This window comes from Nematolebias whitei, chromosome 20 (genome assembly GCF_014905685.2).
Source record: "Nematolebias whitei isolate Nwh7 chromosome 20, NemWhi1, whole genome shotgun sequence".
Taxonomy (NCBI): Eukaryota; Metazoa; Chordata; class Actinopteri; order Cyprinodontiformes; family Rivulidae; genus Nematolebias; species Nematolebias whitei.
In genome coordinates this window covers 38,263,948-38,285,442 of record NC_056517.1, presented here as the reverse complement: position 1 = coordinate 38,285,442, position 21,495 = coordinate 38,263,948, and the positions used below count along the sequence as shown (strand labels likewise).

The window sequence follows — 21,495 nt, the reverse complement described above, 5'->3', positions numbered from 1 at the left end:
CCATCCATCCATCCATCCATCCATCCATCCATCCATCCATCCATCCATCCATCCAAAGCAGAAACATCAGACAGAGAACTTCAGCTGTGACTCTTTTAAGGCAGCAGGGCCTAACTAGCGCTACTATGTTCTTAACATCTCTCATTTCCACCAGTTTCCAGACTTCCCCCGACAGTCCTCCATTTGTTGACGGATGGTAAAAAGGCAGGCATGAACGGATGAATTCCCAAACGCTGCAGTGGTATCAGTTACAAAGGCTCAAATGAATACATGGCAATTCATTAGTTTTGAGCTGTTCTAAATGACCCCATGTACGCTTCAATTTGTGCTCATTCACCAGGCTGAGCACGCCTCAAAGCAGGTCCATGACACCATAATGGAGGAATATCTGTATGCTGCTTTGCTTCATTTGCCATCTTTTATTTTCACTTCTACCAATTAAAACGTCCAAACCCTTTTAACATCAATAAACGGGGACTAATTTCTCTTCGTTTGCCTGTGACTGTATATGCTGCCATTAAACTAGCCATGAAAATGGGCTTCATTAATGCTGAGGCACGCACACAGACACACATATGAATAGCCTAGAAAGTTTTGCTCCTCTTCTCCTTACTACACACACACAGGCACACACAGGCCAGCTTGCTCAAACTTTCCCAGGCTGCTCAAGATATTAGTCATTTGCATATGAAAACCCATTATATGGCAGCCAATCATCATTGCTCTTATTGAGACAGAGCTCCGTGCACAGTATGAAAAGCATCAATCATACAAGGAGTACCTATTCACGTGTGAAATTTTTAAATATATATTTAATATGCCTTAATGGGCCAGTGTATAATGTATGCTCCATGTTCCGGTGTCTTGGCAAACACTTTTGAAAAAAAAAAAAAAAAAACGCACCAACGTTAAGTCATCTTTGTTTTAAACTTTGTTAATTTAGTACACATCAGGATGACTCTCTTTATCTTTCCACAGACACAAGGCTAACTGAGTAAGATTAAAGAGAACAAGGCTTCATGTGATCCATCATTAGTAAGCGTGTTTGCCACATTACATCATGATGGACTCCTAAAGACACAAACAGATGTGATGTCACGGGTCATTACATCGTGGTCTGATTGCATGTTGGCAACTCCGTGATGAAGGGACATCGGTTAGAGTGGCACCAAGCTGCCGATGAGGAGGGACCGTGATCAGTGTGACACCGTGGAGAAGGAGGGGCAGGTGGTCCGTCTCGCTCAGTGCACATGACAGAACCAGGTCACTTCCTGTGTGTTTAACGAATAGACTGATAGAGACAGAAAGTGGTGACAATTTAAAAAGCAAAATGAAAAGACATATCTATGAAATTCCAGGCTATATTTCTTTTATGTTTTTGAACCCAGCACTGCCTCTCTGGAGTCACAGCTTCATTCTATTATTCCCTTAAGTATGAAAAATGAGCAGTCAATAGCCTCCTTTATGAGGCATTATTCTAAAAACCATGATGGGCTGCTCTAAAGATTCATATGTGCTTTTCCTCTCTAAAGGATATTACTTTACACAAAACCTTTGTAGCAATATAGCAAATTGCAGATACTGTCATTGCTTTCTTTCTATTTTTCCCCTCGAAGAAGAAATAAAAATGAAGAAGTGAGAGAAAATCCAAAGACAGAAGCTCCATTTTGAGAACTACTCTTCATACTGGCACCAATCCCTGAAGGTTTAATGCATTTTCCTGGCTGGAATCAAATTACACAGCTGCTTTTTATGGTTGTTAAGCGAGTAAGTTCAGGCCACAATCAAAAGAGACAAGAGCCAGAGAGATACGGAGCAAATAATGCATCAGGTCGCCTTCGAAGGAAGCGAAAAGGTTTCAGTGCAACAAGCACTGGGTATTTGCAGCTTTGTTATTTGAAGCGCATCAGCCCAAACAGATTGAGGAGATGGGCGGTTTTCTTTTTGTGAGGCAGGATGATGATGTGTAGTTACAAGCTGACAAGCATCAGTCTTTGTGATCTTCAAGTTGGCTCGACACAACTGGGGCTCACATCAAAAACAGGTTCAACTCAGTATCCACTCATAGTAGGAGATATAGCTCGTGGTTCACAATTGCCTGGGAGTTACTTTGCGTTAAAGCCCATTTAGACGAAAAAGAAATGTGAAATGTAGGTGTTGCTTTAGCATTTGATGTAGGGATTGGGCCGATCCAATCCGGTATCGGATTCTGATACCAGCATGATTTACGTATTGGATTTTTCCAATCGATGAGTCTGCGTCTGTTGAAACGTCCACATGTGATTCCCTGCCTGCTGCTCTGCATGTTGGCTTCAAACTATGGAATGGATTTCTTGAACGGAGGCGTGTCTCATGAACCCAGAGTAATAAGACCCGCCTCACATTCAGGAAATCCGTGTCATAGTTTGCAGCCAGCTACAACGTGAGGATTGAGTTAGCAGCACTGTAGCTAATGGCTAACGAACTTTTCATCGCAACATGTCACCTGTGTGGAAGTATTTTGCAAGTATTTCAGCAAGACAGCAACGTGCAATGTCTGCAGAGCCACTGTGCCAAGAGGAGGAAGCTCCGTCGCAACCTACAATACAACGAACCTAATCAAACATTTGAAACAGCACCACATGAAAGAGCATGAGGATTGTTTAGCCATGTGGGAGAAAGACGAAAGGAGCCAACATAAAAATCACTTCTGGAGTCGTTCCAACAGCAAGGTAAACTCCCGCTGGACAACGTGAACGCTAAACCGAGAAGTTGCTAAACTTCATCGTAATTGATGACCGACCGCTATCAGTTGTAGAAAATGAAGGATTTTGCAGCTTGATACTTGCAGCCAAGCTATAGTTTACCCTCCAGGAGATATTTAACAGTACAACAGTAGACAATCATAAAAAAAACATATGAATTGAAAAATACAAGAAAATTATATATAAAAAAACAAAACAGCTACATTATAAAGCTATGTAAAATACTAAAAACAGGAAAATGTCTGTGCTGGTTTTAGCCATGAACTTAGCAGATGTTTAAAGCCATTTAATCACTTTAATATCATTTTTAAAGGTAGGAATAAAAAAAAAGCATGTTTTGTGTTAGCAGGATTTAATTCTAACTTTGAAACTTATCCAACATTAATAAAACTTACCTCAAGTTGCCTTTTTGGACATGCATGCATATATTTGTACAAATTATACTTGATTGTAGAGAGGAGATAATTACAGCCTCATATAAAATCAATAATGATGATGATATTGGAACAGTATCGGTATAGTATCGGGATCGGCCGATATCCAGATTTAGGTATCGGGATTGGAAGTAAAAAAATGTGGATCGGTGCATCTCTAGTTTGATGCAGTCATGACAAGCAGATGGGACCAAAACGCCATAAAAACCTCAGAATATGACATGAGACAGCACAGATCATGAAGTATTTGGGGAGTGATCAATAACACTTTGCTGCAAGACCTGCGAGCATCTTCCAGCTCGCCCAAAGTCCCACTGATAGCAGAACACTGATGAAAGAGAATCAAACTGCTGTGCCCGTGTTAAAAATCTGTCGTTCAGAGGAGAAATAAGGACAAGACGTGACTGAACTCGGATGCTGGAAAGTGTTGAAAACACGTTCAGACACGCAGATTACAAAACAGCTAAATACTGCACCGAAAATCATCGCCGAGCTACGGAAATATTTCACAGGATCAAAATAAAGCAGCAGCTCCTCTGAATATTGTGCTCAACGTGAAAACAAACAATGTGCTGTTTTCACACGAGCGCAACATTAGCAGTTCGTCTTGCATACCTAATTGTGATCCCATAAAAACAGTGGTCTTTCGACTATTTTTAAAAAAGAACGTTCACAATAAATTGTGAAAATGTTCTTCAACGGTGAAACAGAGTAAACTGTTGAGTATGGGAAACACACAATGGCAAACAGAGCAGGATATTCAGTGAAAACCATTAAACAAAATGGAACATTGTGATATTTGACCTGACAGATGAGTGTACAATGAATTTTTACTTGTTTATTCTGATTTTGGGAGTTTGCATGTTCTCTCCGTGCATGCGTGGGTTTTCTCTGTGTACTCTAGTCTCCTCCCCCAGATCAAAAACATGCACGTTAGACTGATTGGTAACTCTAAATTGTCCCTAGGTTAGAGAGAGTGAATGGTTGTTTGTCTCTATGTGTCCCTGTGATGGACTGGAGATCATTGAGCCATGTGGACTCATTTACAAGAGAGACCTGTACCTGTTGATAGCGAGACCTCTTGCACGGTGACTGCTGGATACCAGTGACTCGAAAAGGAAAAAGCGGGTTAAAGATGATGAATGGTTATTCTGAATTTGGTGTGCTCTAAAAACTTTTGGTTTGCGTCAAACTGACGTAATTAACCAGTGCAAAATGAGAACCCAGCGTATTTGCTAGCTGTTGTGCTCGTTGAGCAGACTAACTAACATTAGCAGTGTAATCCAACAACAATGCATTTCTCTACAACCTCAGCATTCCTGCACCAAGATGTTCATGTGTAGGGGTGGTTCAGTACTTTGCATGACTGAATTACTGAGAAAGGGGGGTGGGGAAACATATTTCCTGCAGCTATCACAACCTTTATTACATTAAAAACGTTACAAGAACAACTTTCCTCCACCTGCGTATAATCGCTAAAATTAGAAACATCTTGTCTAAAAACGATGTGGAAAAACTGATTCATGCATTTGTCACGTCTAGACCGGACTATTGCAATGGTTCATTATCTGGGTGATAATTATTATTAATAATAATTAGTAATTAATAATTACAGATTTTATTGCTCCATATTTTCCTAAAAGAGCACTTCACTCTCAGACTGTAGGCTTACTTGTTGTTCCTAGAGTTTCTAAAAGCAGAATGGGAGGAAGATCTTTCAGTTCTCAGGCTCCTCTCTTATAGAACCAACTTCCAGTTTCTGTCCGTGAGTCTGACACGTTGTCCAGTTTTAAGACTTTTCTTTTTGATAAATCCTATAGTTAGGGTTGGATTGGGTTTCCTGAGCTATCCCTTAGTTATGCTGCTATAGGCTTGACTACCGGAGGATAAATTGGTTGGCACTTTGGTTGGCCTTGTTTTAAGTGCTCTATAAATAAAATGGTATGGTATGGTAAATTGACCACATTTCCTGTCTTTGCTGCTACTTGCTCTACTCTACTTGTTTTTATTTGTAATTATTTCTATCTTTACGTGTTTTTTGTCTTTCCTCCTATAGAACGTACACCTGGACTATAGAAAGTACACCTGGACTATAGAACGTACACCTGGACTATAGAAAGTACATCTGGACCTGCCATTGTGTGTTTGTTTGCCTCTCCGTCCTGTCCTCTCAAATCCACCTGGTCGGAGCAGATGGCCGCTTGTTCTGAACCTGGCTCTGTTAGAAGTTTCTTCCTGTTAAAAGGGAGTTTTTTTCCTTCCCACTGTCGCCTTTGTGCTCGCTCAGGATGGGAGACTGAGACGAAGTGGATCAACACAATCTGCTGCTTCCTTAGACAGAGAACTTTTACTAGGCTTGTTAAAATGTATATGAATGTTTCTGTACAGTGTCCTGAGACAACTTCTGTCGTGACTTGGTGATATATAAATAAACTGAATTGAGTTGAATTTCTTGTACGAGGCAGCCATTTTAGATTTTGAGGTCCGTGTTGGTCAGGAATATCCAAATTGAGTCAAAATTCCAACTTTTGGGGGCTTATTAATTAATGTTTTCTTGTCTGGAACTTGGACATTCCTACTTCTGAGTACAAATGGAATGCAGCACATCACTTTTGCACAGTGGGTGTATACTGTAGATTAGGACATATCGCTGTATTCTCTTTCTTGCTCTTTGTGTAGGCGTCTGCACTTTACACACTTCCAAGCTCTGTCAGCAAATGGAGAGATGAACAAGTTTATTTATAATATATCGGCTTTAAAGCATTGTTCTGCTGCTGGCAGCAGTCGGTAACTTTCTGAGGAGACTGAGACTTGGCGAAGTTGGAGGGCTGCATTTGCCAACACCGACTGCCTAGTAAGCTTTAATTTCCATTGGGATTAAAGCAATTGTCAATGTTTTCTCCATGTTTAGAATTATACACAAATTCTTGTTTGTCTAAATTTTTATCGCGTGGCTGTTAAGTTGTCCGGGTCTCCAGGTCAGGGGGCAATTTTTGCCTAAGGTGGAGAAGTTTAAGTATCTTGTTTACAAGTGATGTTAGGATGGAGAGGGAGATGGATCCACGGATTGGGACCTCGTGATCAGTAACAAGAGTGTTGCTTTGGTTGATCATAGTGCAAAAAAGAGTTGAGTTAAAAGGCAAAGATCTTGATTAACTGGTCTGTCTACATTCCAACCCTCATCCATGATCATTAAGTTTGGATCGTGACCGAGATCCTGGATAATAGTGGCCGAAATGGGCTTCTTTCATAGTGTGACCGGTCTCAGCCTTAGAGACAGTTTGCGGAGCTCCATCATAAGGGGCAAGCTTGTAGTAGACCTGCTGCTTCTTTAGGAAAGGTGTTTTGGGCATATGATTAGGAGTCCTCCTGGGTGCTTCCCTTTGGCGGTCTCTGACTATGTCCCGCTAGTAAGAGGTCTCCGGGAAGTTCCAGAACTCACTGGGGGGATTATGTATCTTCTTAGGCCTGGGAATGTCTCAGGGTCTTCCAGGCAGAGTTTTACAAATGTGACTGGGGAGAGGGATGTCTGGATTTCTCTCCTGGACCATGTTACCTCCATGACCTGACTATGGATGAGCGTTAAACAATGGAGAGAGCGACGGCTGTTAAATATTGAAAACCCCTTTGTGAAACTTTTGCTCCAATATTCCAAGCAGCTTGCACAAAGAAGAACAAGAAAGATAATGTAATTGAAAGCACAAAAGAAGTGTTTAACTTTAGTAAAATCTCTGTAAGTGATGCATATCAAGTCCTGTGACTGACACATATCTCCATCTAATGACAAACAATTAATCGTTTTCCATAGCAGCAAGAAACAAAGCTGATTTTTACTGCCTCTAAATGCTTGAAAGCAAAATATAATGTAAAATGTGGGACTTCTAATTGAAGCTGTATTCCAGAGGCTGGAGATAGTCCCTTCATTCAACCTTTGATGTAAACTTCTCAAAGGTTATGCAGTCACTCCAACCAGCCGAGAATTAGTTTGAAAATGAAACTGCTTCTCATCGCAGACGACTTGGAGAAGGTCATTAACACTGACACATTGCTTCTCAATTAGGCCACTGTAACTGCAGTTCCTGCTTCATGCAAAGGTCACCTTTACCCCTGTGGCTAATCCATAGATGCTCAGACCAGCTCACACCTCCATCCAGTACAATTTTCTCAAAAGTTCATGATAAAATTTTACTGATACAAACGAGTGCAGAGCTATTTAGCCCTGGGTTACATTTCTAAAGACCTTTTTCTTGTTCTGAGCTGAAGAGTCTCGGCCTTGTTCTCAACCCTTCAATCTGTTCCACATGTTTCAGCTTTGAGGTCGGCCTCAAAGCAGCTGAATGTTTAACTCATGTGTGGTGATGCCATTTTCCAATATTGTTGTTTTTCTACTATTTAAATAGAAACCAGCTTTAACCAAAGCAAACAACAATATAAACTTCTTGAATATGAGCAATTTCAGTGCCAGACAACCTACAAATATTGATAATAATATAAATACAGATAATTTTTACTGTTTTCAAAGCAGACAGGTGATTTAAAACAGTTTTCTGATACAATAAGGACTTTTTTAATGGTGGTGGGGGTAGGAGGGAAGTCTTAATATTAAGCAGAACTTGTACTGCCATGCACAACAGTATATGATGACTTGTATGCTCCAGTTGCACTCTAGCAAGGGCCACCAGAGTGCAGGTCTATACAGTTGTTGTAGTTGAAGTTAACTTTTAAATATTTATAGATTTTTTTAAAAAAACTGTTCGAATGGGAACCTGCAGAAGGCCTTATTGCAGCAACTCAATAGAGGATGGAGAAGTGAGGACCCATATTTTTCCTATAGATCCAGCTCATCCTTCAGAATCAGAATCAGAATAAGCTTTATTATCATTGTACCGAGACACAGTGAGGTTATGCTTGTACAGTTGTCTGAAAGATGGGTGGAGTGCACGTTGCTGTTGCTATAATAGCGCGGCCCCGTTTTCTTTATCAGAATACTTTTAGATAGAAAAAGGCAATTGCCATGAGGATGGATAGTAGTATTACAAAAAATATCTCTTCAAATCTTGTCCTATCAGAACACAATTTGAGACATCAGATAACGCTACCAGCAGCACAGTTATAAACACATTACATATGCATTTGACGGCAAGATGATGCGATTTGTCCATGAACACTTTCAGATAGGCCATAATCCTGATGTTCTTGTTCAGCCGGCAGTTCTGATAAGCCTGCACAGAAGTTTTCAGGTGAGGGGGATTGCGATAGAGCTTTGTCCCTAGTTACCCATGTCCCAGGAAAAATTTGATAGTCGGCTCTTATCTGTGGCCAAATGGGGGAGTCAGATTCAGATAAGCCACAATTGTTGATTTTCTTCAGGCAGACTGTTTTTTCTTGTCAGCCTCGAGTCCTACAGGAACGTTCCTGGTCCAAAATGGCCATATATATGGGTATTTCACTCCAATGATCCATGTTATAAGCCTTCCTCAAGGTCAATTGCAACATGCTGGCAAGTCCTAGAAGCCGCAGGTGGCCTGCGATTCTTACAAATCGCCTCCATCTTATGGTTTAGCTCGTAAATCACCTGATTTTGAGCACTCGTAGCACAAACCAAACCTTCGCACTGACTCTGAAGCTTTGCCATGGCCGAAACTGCTGCCAATGTCGTCTTCAAAAGTTGATAAAACAGAGCCCCGCTGATGCCAAAAAGCAGAATCCCTGCTATCATGAATCCAAACTTGTTCACCATCCTCCTGAGACAGAACTGAGAGACACATTAGCTGCCAAACTCCCCACGGATCTCTGATGTACCCCACAGCGTGAGTCTCAGCCAGACAAGAGGGTTCTCTAGGACCCTGTCATTTTGTTTAAAAGATTTTGTCGACTGTGTTGAAAGTCCAGCTGATCAGATCCATAACAGTATTTTTCATTCGGGAGATGTGTACCAGGAGCTCCAAACACACAGAGAGCAAAAGCAGGAGGAAGAGGAGAACAGGGAGAGGGAGAGCAGATGTGTCCGTCTTGAACGAGAGCCAGAGGTGGAAAATATCCAATGTGAAGACAGCTATAAGTTGCTGCTTTGGCTGGAGGAGGGTGAAACATACAGCTTCAAAATGCACAGGAAACAAGAAATAAATAAATAAAAAGATTTCTGTTACTGTTTGAGCTCCTCTGCCGGCGGTTACAGGCACAGCCGGAATGTGTTCCCACACCAGAGCGGCTGCTTCGTCATGGAAACAAACGGAAACTGTCTGGCATCAATAAAATGTAAGAAAATAATGGACACGCTACTAATGCCCCTAAACCCCAAAGTGATTTCTTCAAATTACTCCCCTTCAATTTGGACACCAATCCCATTTAAAACTCATCAGAACTGAGGTGCTGAAACAAGAAAAGAAAATTCAACGTTTGCATGAAAAAGCAATCAGCCTTTTCTCAAAGCACTTGCCAGCTCATTGTCTGTAGACTGACTAAACATCAGTCCACAACTAAATTTCCATCTTGTTCCTCATTTTTATCTTACACGCAACTGATTCAAGCAGCTTTTCTTGGCACAAATTTGTTCTCATTCAAGTAAATGTTCATGTCTTGTGTGCTACAGAAGCTGCCCATTCTTTTCAGCAGAGTGCATGTGTATGAGTGACGCCATACTTACTATCTCCATGGCAACGGAGCGGTCCGACGGTGAGTTTGGCCTCAGAGCCCGGCCTGTTTGTGTCCCCAACAGCAACCTGGCTGACCGGCAAGTGTTCTTTATATGTCAAGAGACCAGAATCTTCTCTCCTGGAAAAATCAGACAAAGACATATATTTAAAAACCCATCGTACAAGCTGTTTGGTCTTTTCTCTTGGCTTTAATTTGTTCATCCGTTGTTTTTAAAAAATGTTTTCGTGTCTCATACTTCCTTTTTTGTTTTGCAAAAGAAAACACAACTTAAACAAATAAATGTGTTTGAGACTTTGCCAAAACATTTCATTAACATCTTGTTGGATTTGTAGCGAAGGAGATTTTACATTTGAGATGAGGCTCAAGTTGGAAAAGAACAATTATGATTAACTGTTGTGGGTTGTGTCTAAACTTTTAAAACCACAGCATCTGTTCACAGACGTTACAATTTACAGGTATGAACAAGATAAATAAAAAAAAGACTTGTTTTATGTATGTTACAAGTAAAAGCACAATTTGAATTAGGGGCATTATGAACAAGTGTACACAACATCCGTTTTGTCCACTACATCAAATAAAGTACTTGTTATTATAATATGGTGTTCCCCTTTTCATACAAGTTCATAATTTAGAACAGATATCCCAAAGTTTGGCTTGGGGTTAAATGTTTTCTGTATTTAAACATCTGACCAGATCCTAGAAGTTAAAGCTGTTTTCTGTAAAATAAAATTAATAAATTTTTGTAAGGTGTTGACACTTATTGGTTTCCAAAGTTTTTACCTTGTAATTTAAAACATTCATCATTTAAAATACGTTGAATACATTTTTAAGTTTCCTCATGTTTAAACAAAAGGTCATGTGATGCAATGAAGTAGGCGGGACTTAAACTCCTATACATTCCTAGTGCACAGACTCTGGTTCCAAAAACACAACATGGCAGCCTCCATAAAATGAGTCCTGCTGGCTTCATTTTCCATCAAAAATGGTGAGGACGCAGATAATAGAGTATTTTTGCCTAGATGTGACCATAGCAATAAAAGTGTTAATCATAATTTGATTTAAATAGTATCACAATTGTTATGGCAGTTTACTTTGTCATTATGCTCTTTGTTAAATTGGCTAACTAATTTTGTACACTTCTGCACGAATTAAGGAGTTTAAATTTAGATCCACATTTTAAATAAAAGATTAGTTGAAGAACTTGCCAAGTACATGACATTTTAATTATTATTTTTTATATTTTGGCCAAATGTTTTTTATTTGTGTGCTGCAGAATCGTATCTTGTTGTCCAATGAATTCTCCTCCATCTGGCTGAAAATAGAACGGAGGATGGTGGTGCACACCTCTGCAGTGACCCTTCTGATTCACTCAGCAGTGAAAATATCAGTAAATGTCAGCTTCCTTGTTCCATTGATGACATGCATGCTCAAACTAGTCTGTTTGTATCCTGGAGAGAATCCTCTGAGGTTCTGGCCCAGTCTCCTTTTGATCTTCACAGAGGAAACACGTATGTCTACATGCTGGAAAACATGCTTGACTTGCTGTGCAATGAAAAACACGTTTTTTACCCATCTTTTATGAGAAGGGAAGTCTACAAAAGTTGTGCTTTTTAGTTTATTAGCTTAATTTACCACCGTCTGATTTTTCTTTTCATGCCTACTTTTGTGATACCAACTCTCAAGTTGTTTTTTAGGTAGTTATTGATGTGTATATAAAGTGTTTTTTACAGATCCTCATAAAGATAACCCTCACTTGCATGGCCATCTTTCTATATTTACTACTAACAAAGAGCATTTACATGATGATATTTAAAGCATGATCTAAAAAACACAAGTCTAATTCAAATGTTAAGCATGTTTGCAAATAAGGATTTAAGCCTTTTTCCTTTAGACATGTATTATGGCAAACTGTAAATATGCTTGTTTATGTGGCGTCATGGCTCCTGCTATGTAAATAATAGCATAATGAAATCTTTAGATGCTGTTTAGATGTAGAACTTTGTTTCAGAATGTTGCCATAGTACAACAATGTGTGAATGAAAATTTGTAAAATTTTAGATAAATATTAGGAGTGTAGTGGTATGTACAAGTCACAGTTGGTGTGAGGGCCTCAGTTCAGCACACAGGAAATACAAATCCAATGCCATTTGCTTTTTCTGGAAGTAAATAACTCCCAGAAACAAAGACAGAAAAACAAATCACCATTACAAGTGAGGAGGGTCGAAGGTGGCAGGTTATTTACAGCAAGGCAGGATTTGTCCCCCTTTAATTTCACTTAAAAATAAAAAGACGCATTATGTCGGTTTTTTTTTTCATGCAACCTGAATGTAAACAATGTCTGACAGATTATTTGTCAAACAGAAATTTACATCAATGTCAAAAAGAAAACCTTTTTTTTTAATTAAGAAAATATTACATAAACAACTAACTACAACAAAAACCTTCAGTGAATTTAGACTTTTTGATGTGAAACAAGACAACACAGAACTGAATAACAGGCCCCTAATGTGGAAATTAATTAAGTAAATAAATAAAACACTTGCCAAGTATTTCAGTGGGCTAGGTGTTCATGTGAGAAAATGATGCTTGACATTAGGGAATTTTGGCTAAATAAGCAAATTGCTTGCCATACCATTGTAAAACATTTATATGATGTAACTGTTTGCCGTACTGGTATCTATTTCTGTCTGCCGCTGATGTCCATGTTTTACCACACAGTTGATTTGAAACAGACAAACAAGCAGGTATTTAAACTTCTCTGTCTTATTATTATATATATATATATATATATATATATATATGTGTATATATAAATATACATTTATACCCCTAAAACTATATACTCACTGAACAAAAATATAAATGCAACACAGTTTTTGTTCACATTTTTCATGAACTCAAAGATCTAAGACTTTTTCCGTCAAGATGCTGATTGGACAGAATGCTTATCTCACATGTGTGCCTTCGGCTGACCACAATAAAAGGCTGCTGTAAATGTGCAGTTTTATCACACAGCACAATGCCACAGATGTTGCAAGTTTTGGGGGTGAGTATAGTTTATTACCTTTTCCTGTTCCACGACAACCCTGACCGTTTTTGTGCAGCTACGTTTTAAATATTACCATTTCTTTCAACAGTTTTCAAAGTTTTTCATACGTTTTTAATAACGCTGTCCTTTGAAGTTTCCATAAAACAATTAGATTTCTTATTTTGACATTAAACTTTAGGATCTAATGCATGGCGGTTTTAGGGTTCTTGTGTATCTGAGTGTTGCTGAATGTGCTGCACAAAATCTGGATAATGACTATAAACAAATATGAAGGTCATTTTTCACAAACTCATAAGAGCACGCCATCACCACATCCCTTTAAAGAAGTCTAATATCAGAAGCTAAAACTATGAATGTGTATTTTTTGTTGAAAAACACCAGAATTACAAAAAAAAAAAAAAAAAAAATACAGCAAAAGTTGAACTCATTCTTCTGACCTGCTGTGCAAATCACTGGATGGAAACAAGTATGGAAGTTGGGCAATTGCTGCTCATAGTTTTTCCTCTAGTTATCAGATTCAACAAGCTTACATAATCACTCAAAGTGTTTTAGGAAGGTAAAACAATTTAATTTAAATTGTCGCAACAGGTTTAATTGTTCTTTTCTGTAAACCTCAAATCTACAGAAGTTTGAGATTTTTCTACAATTCTCAAAAAGAGACAAAAGTCCTAAACTTTCTAATCTAAATTTTGATCGAAGAGACATTTTAAACTCCCGGTATCCTCTCTGACCAACCTTTATATATGCAAAATTATCAAATGAACACATGACAGGAACATTTGAGAAGCAATGTCAGTGTTTTATTTCCCCTTTCTTTATAAACAATTAAAAAAATAATAGGAATTTTGGAGTTTTTTTTTAAATAGTACTAGGCATTTGTTCATGTTGGAGGTTGTAGATGAATCACCGTCATCTCTGAAATATTCTTTATCACGTGGCGTCCAGTTTCAGTTGCATACAGATCTGGACTGCAGGGAGACGAGTTCAAAACATGTACTCTATATATACCAAGCTGCTCTCTATGAAGCCACTGCTGTGCCATGATAATACCAAAGATTACCTGCTGAATACTGATGCAATGTTACAGCTCACAGCCTGCACACTTCACCACTGGGACAGAAACAAAAGGCATGCAGGAGAAGAGGATGTTGTCCTTTTTAAGTCTATAATTGGTGATCAAACACACAGTCTTCATTTTCCCACACTGTGACAGTTTGTGTGTGTTAAACGCTGTCCGTTCTCTCCCCTCTGAGAGATAATACTAGTCATTAATGCAACTCTTTAAACACCACCAGGCGCTAATGCTGGAATGGATCGTCCATATTTTACTGTAGATAAACAACATCACATTTACCTTAAGGGCGTTTGTTTTATTGCTAGAGCTTTGAATAAGGCAAACCTCACATCAGTACTTCCTAAATTAACATGCAAAGTGCTCAAATGAAACTGAATTCACACTCGGTCTTATCAATTAAATAATATACAGATATATGCATGCATACGGAGCTATGTAAATATACCTCTTAGTTTAACTTTATCAGAAATTTGGATTGAGGATGCATTTTACCAGTTTTATAAATGTTTTGCTGTCACTGATCAGAAACTGGATGAATACAGACTGTTTGAGTTTACATCAAGTTCTGCACTAATGAAAGATCCCAACACTATGGCCAACAAAGGTTGCATGACATAAACCAGCACTACTGTCTGCCAAAGTGGGTACAAAGTGAGCTGAGGCAGGTAAAATGTAGGTGGAGGTGGGTAACAAAGTAATGTGCACAGCCTAAAATACAGTATTGCAAGCGGTGCACGCAAAAATAGATCATGATTACAAAAAAAAAGACTATTCAAAACAGAATGTAATGAAACCTCAACAATAATGTGCCCTTTGAGTTTCAACAGTCTCCAGCAGTGACAACCCAGTGAAATAGTGGCTCTAGATTCTCTGCACCTACAACTCAGACTGCTCACCCCAGCATTAATACATATCTATTACCCTTTTGCAGATAATTTGGCAGTGATTAGACTAATCTCCAGAATAAATCAGTCTACCCTCAACAAGAAACAAAAACCTCCTTGGCTTTAGGAATCATGCGGCAGATCTGGGGCTTCATGTACAAAGGGTGCGTACGCACAAAAATGAGGTGTACGCCCCTTTGTCATGCAAAATTTCAGATGTATCAAGAGTGAAATGACCGTGGAAATGTGCACAGCATCTCCAAGGCCAGTACTTTTGAAACTGTGCTTGGAGCGCAACACAGTGAGGAGCCGTGCGCTGCCCGTACACATGCAGCTGCTGACTACATTGGGGTTCATAGCAGCAGGACCATTTCAGAGGGAGCTGGCAGACCGACTGGGACTGCGTCAGCCAACCCTGAACCGAGCCATGCCAGCTGTGTGATGGAATTATCCATATGTCAACTAGATTTATCAAATTCCTACAATGCAGCTGAACAGGACAACATCAAAACACAGTTTGCTGCAAAAGCCTGTTTTCTTAACGTAATCGGAGCCATCACCTGCACTGAATGAATGACTAAGTTGCATTTGAGCCCATAAAATCCGATCCGACCCGGTCCCGGCCTGTACCCATCATTTCCAAACCCCACCCGACCTGACAAATTAACAGTAATTACAGGTCAGAATCTGAAAAATAACCCAGACATTTTTAATTAAGCTTTGACTGCTTATATAGTTATTAACAGTCGGCAGACGCGCAGCTGAATAAAATGCATTCAACCTTTATTTAAACTAGTTAGTCCCATTGAGCCACGAGGACTCATTTACAAGAGAGAAAATGGGCAGAAGATCAGAGCTGACGGGTGTTTGTCCTTTCATGTCCATCAAAAAGCATTAAAACCCTGTTTCTGCCTGCATTCTGCATTATTCAAACATGGACCCTGCTCTGACATGTCTGCTTTGGGATCTCACATGTATGGGTCATCGGTCAAGTGCGTCCGCTGATTGCAGCGGCCGAATGAACGTCCATTTGAGCGATGGATCGCTGCCTGGCCGTACAGTCCCATCTGAAGCTTAACTGAACGTTTTACCTCTTTCAAATCTGGTCAAATCACGGTGAAATGGCCGTGTGCAGCTGGTGATTGTATGACAATCCATGTTGCCATATAACTGGATCGCAGATGATCCTCTGACGCAATCGGAAGCCCGACACTGACCCGGCTCGCCCATCCAAATTTGGGTCGGGTCGGGCTAGAAATGACAGCTCTAACACACATTGCTATAAAAGCACCATCACAAGATGACTACGTTTATGTTAACAGGAAGCATTTTCACTCAATGAGCAAATTATGTGATGTGCAAAAGCAACGAACCAACATTGTGGCGAGGCGTCCTTGTTCAACACACAATTCATTCAGTCTAATGAGCAGCATGGTTGGGAACAGACTACAAGCTGGCACAGTGCAGGATGGGTGCCTTCTTGGTGAGTAAATTAATTTAGTCCTAATGTCCGACCATTTTTTTATTTCTACGGGTGTGCGCTGCTCTGACCCCACAGCATTTACAGCTTTGCACACTCACTCCTCTTGCGCTTGGCACTAATGCCAGAGGACAGCGTGCCAAACAATGATTTTACGTGCCTCTACCTCTAGTTGGAAGCGTTTCCAACTCATAGTCCATGAAGTTCCTCTTTTTCCCCACATGTATAGTGCAGAGAGGAGAGTCCTCAGGTGCAGGGCATATTTAAATCTATTTGCATATTTAAATGGAGGCGTGTGGAGGGAGGAGTCGGGTATTCCCTCATGTGCACTCAGCTCCACATTGATAGGAGTATACAAAAGAAGTGTGCTTGGATTCATGCGTACGCACATCTTCATGCATCTAGATTTATTTGTGCGTACGCTGTTTTCTGGATTTAAGGAAATCTTTGTACACGAGGCCCCTGGTTCTTTTCAAAATCAAAACAGACAGCGAGGAAATGGTAAATAAAATTATTAGATTATTAGATGTAGTAGACACCATATCTACATAAAAGTTTCAGGAAAAACTACCTAAAAAGAAAGCTACCGATAAACTTTTCCACCGTTTCCACCGAGGGTGTAATGTTGCAATGCAACACTGTGTGGTACAATAGCTGCATGGAGGCAGACAGGGGGTGGCTTTAGAGAATCATTAAAGCACTGCAGAGAACCATCGACAGCTCTCTTTGCTTGCTGAAGGCCTTTAACAACTTCATTTGCCTCAGCAGGGAACAAAACATCCTGAAGAACACATCTCACCCTCGTGCTCACATGTTTGACCCGTTGCCCTCTGGCAGATGTTACACTCCATTAAAACTACAACAAACATAAGAGTCAGTGTCTTTCCCAGAGCCATGACATTACTGAACTCCAAACAGCATTGATTCCACCACCAACACACACACACTGTCACAGCAGTACTGCCAGACTCAAATAATGGAAATCATCTCGGAGCCCAAATACATCCTATTGAAAACAAAAAGCAAAATGTGGTTTAGTCAAAATATAACTAAATAACAGTAAAATGCTGGTGTTTATAAATGGACATCGCAATTAAATTCTTTATGCGTTTTATGCTTTTTCCAAAACAGATCCAATCTTTAGCCGAGCAATGCACAGTATTTGACAGGCTCAGTGTATTTTGCTAACAAAAACTCCAAATGGACTTTGTTAAAGAGTACAACATTTACAATAGATGAAACACGAAGAACTCATTTTTATAGTTTGTTCCTTTAAGCTTGCTGTGACAACTTACCATTGTTTAGCATCTGCATCACAGTTGCAGTCGTACTTGGAGTCAGTGCAGTTCCTGTCAATGCCGCAGGCACACTTCTGGATGCCGGGTCCCGAGCCGCCCCAGTAGAAATGCTTCTCGCTGGCTCGACCAACCCACCATGTGTAGGGGGTCCCATCTGAAGGCCAAACACAGACATACACAAACATGTCAGTGCATTTAAACAAAACGCCTCCATTCACTCTCAATGTGCACAACTTTTCCTGAAATACCAAAACGTTGTTTAACTAAACTGATTAAACTCAGTCTTACCACAGGTGCACGTTGGTTGTGTGTGCTTTTGTGTGAATGTTTTAATGAGTGGATAAAAGGTGAGGAACTACTGCCCTTCAATAAGAAATGTAATATTGTTTTCTTTGCCTTGAATAATGCATTCTGGCAGGGGATGGTAACTACGCAGGGAGATAAGAGTAAACATATTGGTTGCTGGCAATATATCACAGCCAGAGAGAGATGGGGACAATATTGCATTTTCCGCTTTATTCCTATAAATAAACGGCATTGTCAATATCAATTTGTCTATTTCATAAAAGCCAATGAAATCTCGTGAGCGGCTTTGAAAAAACAGAAACAGATTTTTGAAGCAGCACAATTGCTTTGAGAGGTTTGATATATTGTATTATCACACGGTGAAAGGCCAACCTGCAGGAGGAAGCTACAGACAAGTCTGGGTGTTTAGACTGCACGTTGTGAGTGTTAGCTTTTGTGTATTTGATCACCGTGACCTGTGACGGTCCTCATAAAGAGAATTAACGTAATTTCTCTTCAGACCACAGTTCAGACAACCCTTCATCAGTAAGCCCAACAGTACCACCTCACGAGACGTCACAGTGCTCTCCCTTTATGTGGACTTGCTTGTCTCGTTGTCAGTGGTGATTTCAGCCTCTTTTTTGGGGGGGTTCAAGCACCTCTAAGTTTTAACTCAACACCCATGAATTGGACGGAAACTCAGTTCTCAAACCTCAGATTCACCAAAATATTGAACAAATTTGGAATAAAAATGGAATAAATGATGACACTCTTAAACAAGCCAGTAAAATCTATGATTATGTTGCACGAGTCGGATCCTCGACACGACCTGTCAATCAACCCAGTGGGCTCGTCAGCAACTGACCAATCAGCGACCTCAATTTGTCCCGAAGTGAAACCTTACCTGCAGGAGCTCCACCCCTTTTTTTTCCTGACAACATTTTTTTTTAACCTTTATTAATCCCATTGAGATTAAAAATCTTTTTTGCAAGAGAATCCCGGCCAAAACTGGCAACAGCACCTAGAGGTTACAAAACATTCACAACAAATTCAAAGATTCCTCAGTTAAAATATTTACAGACACATGATTCCTTCTCCAAATCAGTAAGAACAGCCTTAAAAACATTGTCGGGGTTTGCATTACGAATGCTTTGTGGTCAGAGGGATTTCGTGAAAAATCATCAGAAAAACATGGTTAAACTTTGTCAGTGGAGAACATGTAATTCAGAGAGTTACCCCCGAGTGTTTCAAGGATGGAATACAGTTTATTCAATGTCCAAAATCTAAACGGAGTCTGTAAAAATGTAACAGATGATAAAGTTCTGCGACCGACCTCATGATCAGCTGATTACAACAGTGATAAACATGAAGTACCACATGTTCATCTGTACGAAGGTAACTGCAGCTAAATCCTCCATTTTCTGTCACAACTACAGTAATAGTGAAATTAAAGGTTAAGGCTTAAAGCTAGCTGTGCTTTGTTTTGTGTGTTTTATATTTAGATAAATGTTCTGGTTTAGTCTTTGTTTGCTATGATCAGTTAACACAAAACTGATTTTGTACAAAGTGTTTATTAAGTTGCGTAATGTAAAGCGAAGCGCTACGTCTGTAGCATCTTAGCTAGCGCGTCTGTATTGTGTGCTGCTAGCTTAGCGCCACTTCTTGTTGCTCTCTAAAATAGTTATTGAATTAAGCGTTTACTTATGTAGATTAACATAATATTTAATAAGCTGTTAAAATACACCAGAAAGTTGCCAATGGCCACTGCATTGATCAAGCCAAGAACCACTGTCAGCACTGGGGGCACGGGCACCCCCTGAAAGGCCAGATTCTAGAATCGCCCCTGGTTGTTCCCATAAAGTAGTTTGTCCAGAAAAACTGATTCTTGTTTTAAAATGAACAGGAAAGAAAAAGAAATGTCCTCTTGAAGTTTGAGTCAATCTTTAAAGGCAGAAACGGATTAAAACATTAAAGCTACACACAAAAATAACATTAAATCTACATGAAAATGTGGAAAGGTTTTCCATATGCTGTTACATTAAACTAAAACGTAAAATGGGACAGAGTGATGGTTCAAGATGTTGCGTATTACCTGGGCTGTAGGTTGCATCAGAATGGAAACGCTGCAGCCAAAAATGTAAAGAGGCAGCTGCATGAAAAAGTGGGGTGATATTTCTGCTTTAAGTTAAACTTCACAGACTTGACCAGGTTCCTGTCTGATCGGAGCTGAAAAGGCGCATTGGGTCTGGTCCAGTCGACCCATCGTCCCACGACTTCCCTAACTTCCCTCTCCCTACTGTTGAGTCAAAAGTGACCTGTATTGATCTAAAAGTGCCTTTAAGAAAGAGTGGATGTTGAGGAGGTGGGATGTGGCCCTCTGCTCAGCTGCACAGGTCGATCAATGCAGCGCATGGACTTCTGCCAGGAGTCACTGACTGGCACAGCTGTGGGGGCATCACCAATCAGTCTGCTTTTCTCATTATACACCGGTGTGCTGAGGATGGAGACAAAGAAACACCAACAGAGGCTGCCATATGGTGGCCACCTTCACTGAACTGCTCTAATTTCAAGTGCAGCGCCAGTTCCTCACAGAAACTGGGAGCAGGCTGCGTGCTGCCGCGTTGATCAATTGCGTGTTGCTGCCAAATAAATGTGTGTAAAAATGCCAAGCTTCTTCTGTTTGTCTGCAGGGAGGAAATCAATGGTAACAAAGGGTTTTCTGCTCCGCTCGGTTCACACTTGGCCCACACATTGTGTTGGGGGGGGGGGGGGTGCTGGGTAAGATATAAAACTTGAACAAATCAAAGTGGGAAGAATTCGAACAGATTTGCTTTTTAATTTTACTGTTACTGCTGTCAAAACAAGAGCGCACGTCACCATTTCCATATTTTTATTTTTTTTTCTGGAGTGGGAGAAAAAGATGAGAAGAGATGGGAGGAGAGAAACCTCAGGAGTAACAACGGGGCATCAGGTGGAATGGGAGCCGCACGAGTTTGCCAGCTTACGTCTCCTGTGCGATTTGGTTTGTTTTGCCAAATCAAACAACTCAGGAGTGGAGAAATGAAAAGGAAGAAAGGATGAGAGCAGAGCAGCATGGCTGAATGAGGGAATCACATATGGAGACCACCAAGGAGCCGGAGAGTCCAAAACGATGCTGAGCAGCATCTTTTGTGCTTTCTTTAATACTTGGGTTAGTTAACTGCTGAAAGGCGAAGGTGGACGAAAATGTTTTTGCTTGTTTCTCTGTGCGTCTGTTATAAAAAAAACATCTCATAACCCACAGAACAATTTTTAATGAAACTCTGATGGTCATCAACATCTGAAAACTTTCAGAGTCAACTCCAGTCCACATGACTGCCACAATCAAATTGATTTAAAATAACTCAAATGGCTTTAACTCAGTCACGTGTGCAGACATTGACCACAAATTTGAGACTTATTCCTAACACATATTTTGAGAGCTAAGAAATTGTGCAACTGTTACCATCAACTATTTAGAGTCAGTTTAGTCTGTATGTTTAATACATATTTATTATTAATCTTTATTTAACCAGAGAAATCCTGTTGAGATCACAGATCGCTTTTGTAA

General features: G+C 40.0%; 1 protein-coding gene across 1 annotated transcript in view; it reads right to left on the bottom strand.

The window, feature by feature from the left end:
- cntnap2a (contactin associated protein 2a) overlaps positions 1-21,495 on the bottom strand; it is a 412,697-nt gene that overhangs the window by 56,781 nt on the left and 334,421 nt on the right. The window contains exons 16-17 of the mRNA XM_037694005.1: positions 17,619-17,775; positions 9,825-9,952 (exon numbers count right to left, since the gene is read on the bottom strand). Coding sequence (XP_037549933.1) covers positions 9,825-9,952; positions 17,619-17,775 — 285 coding nt within the window. The remainder of the gene's footprint in view (positions 1-9,824; positions 9,953-17,618; positions 17,776-21,495) is intronic.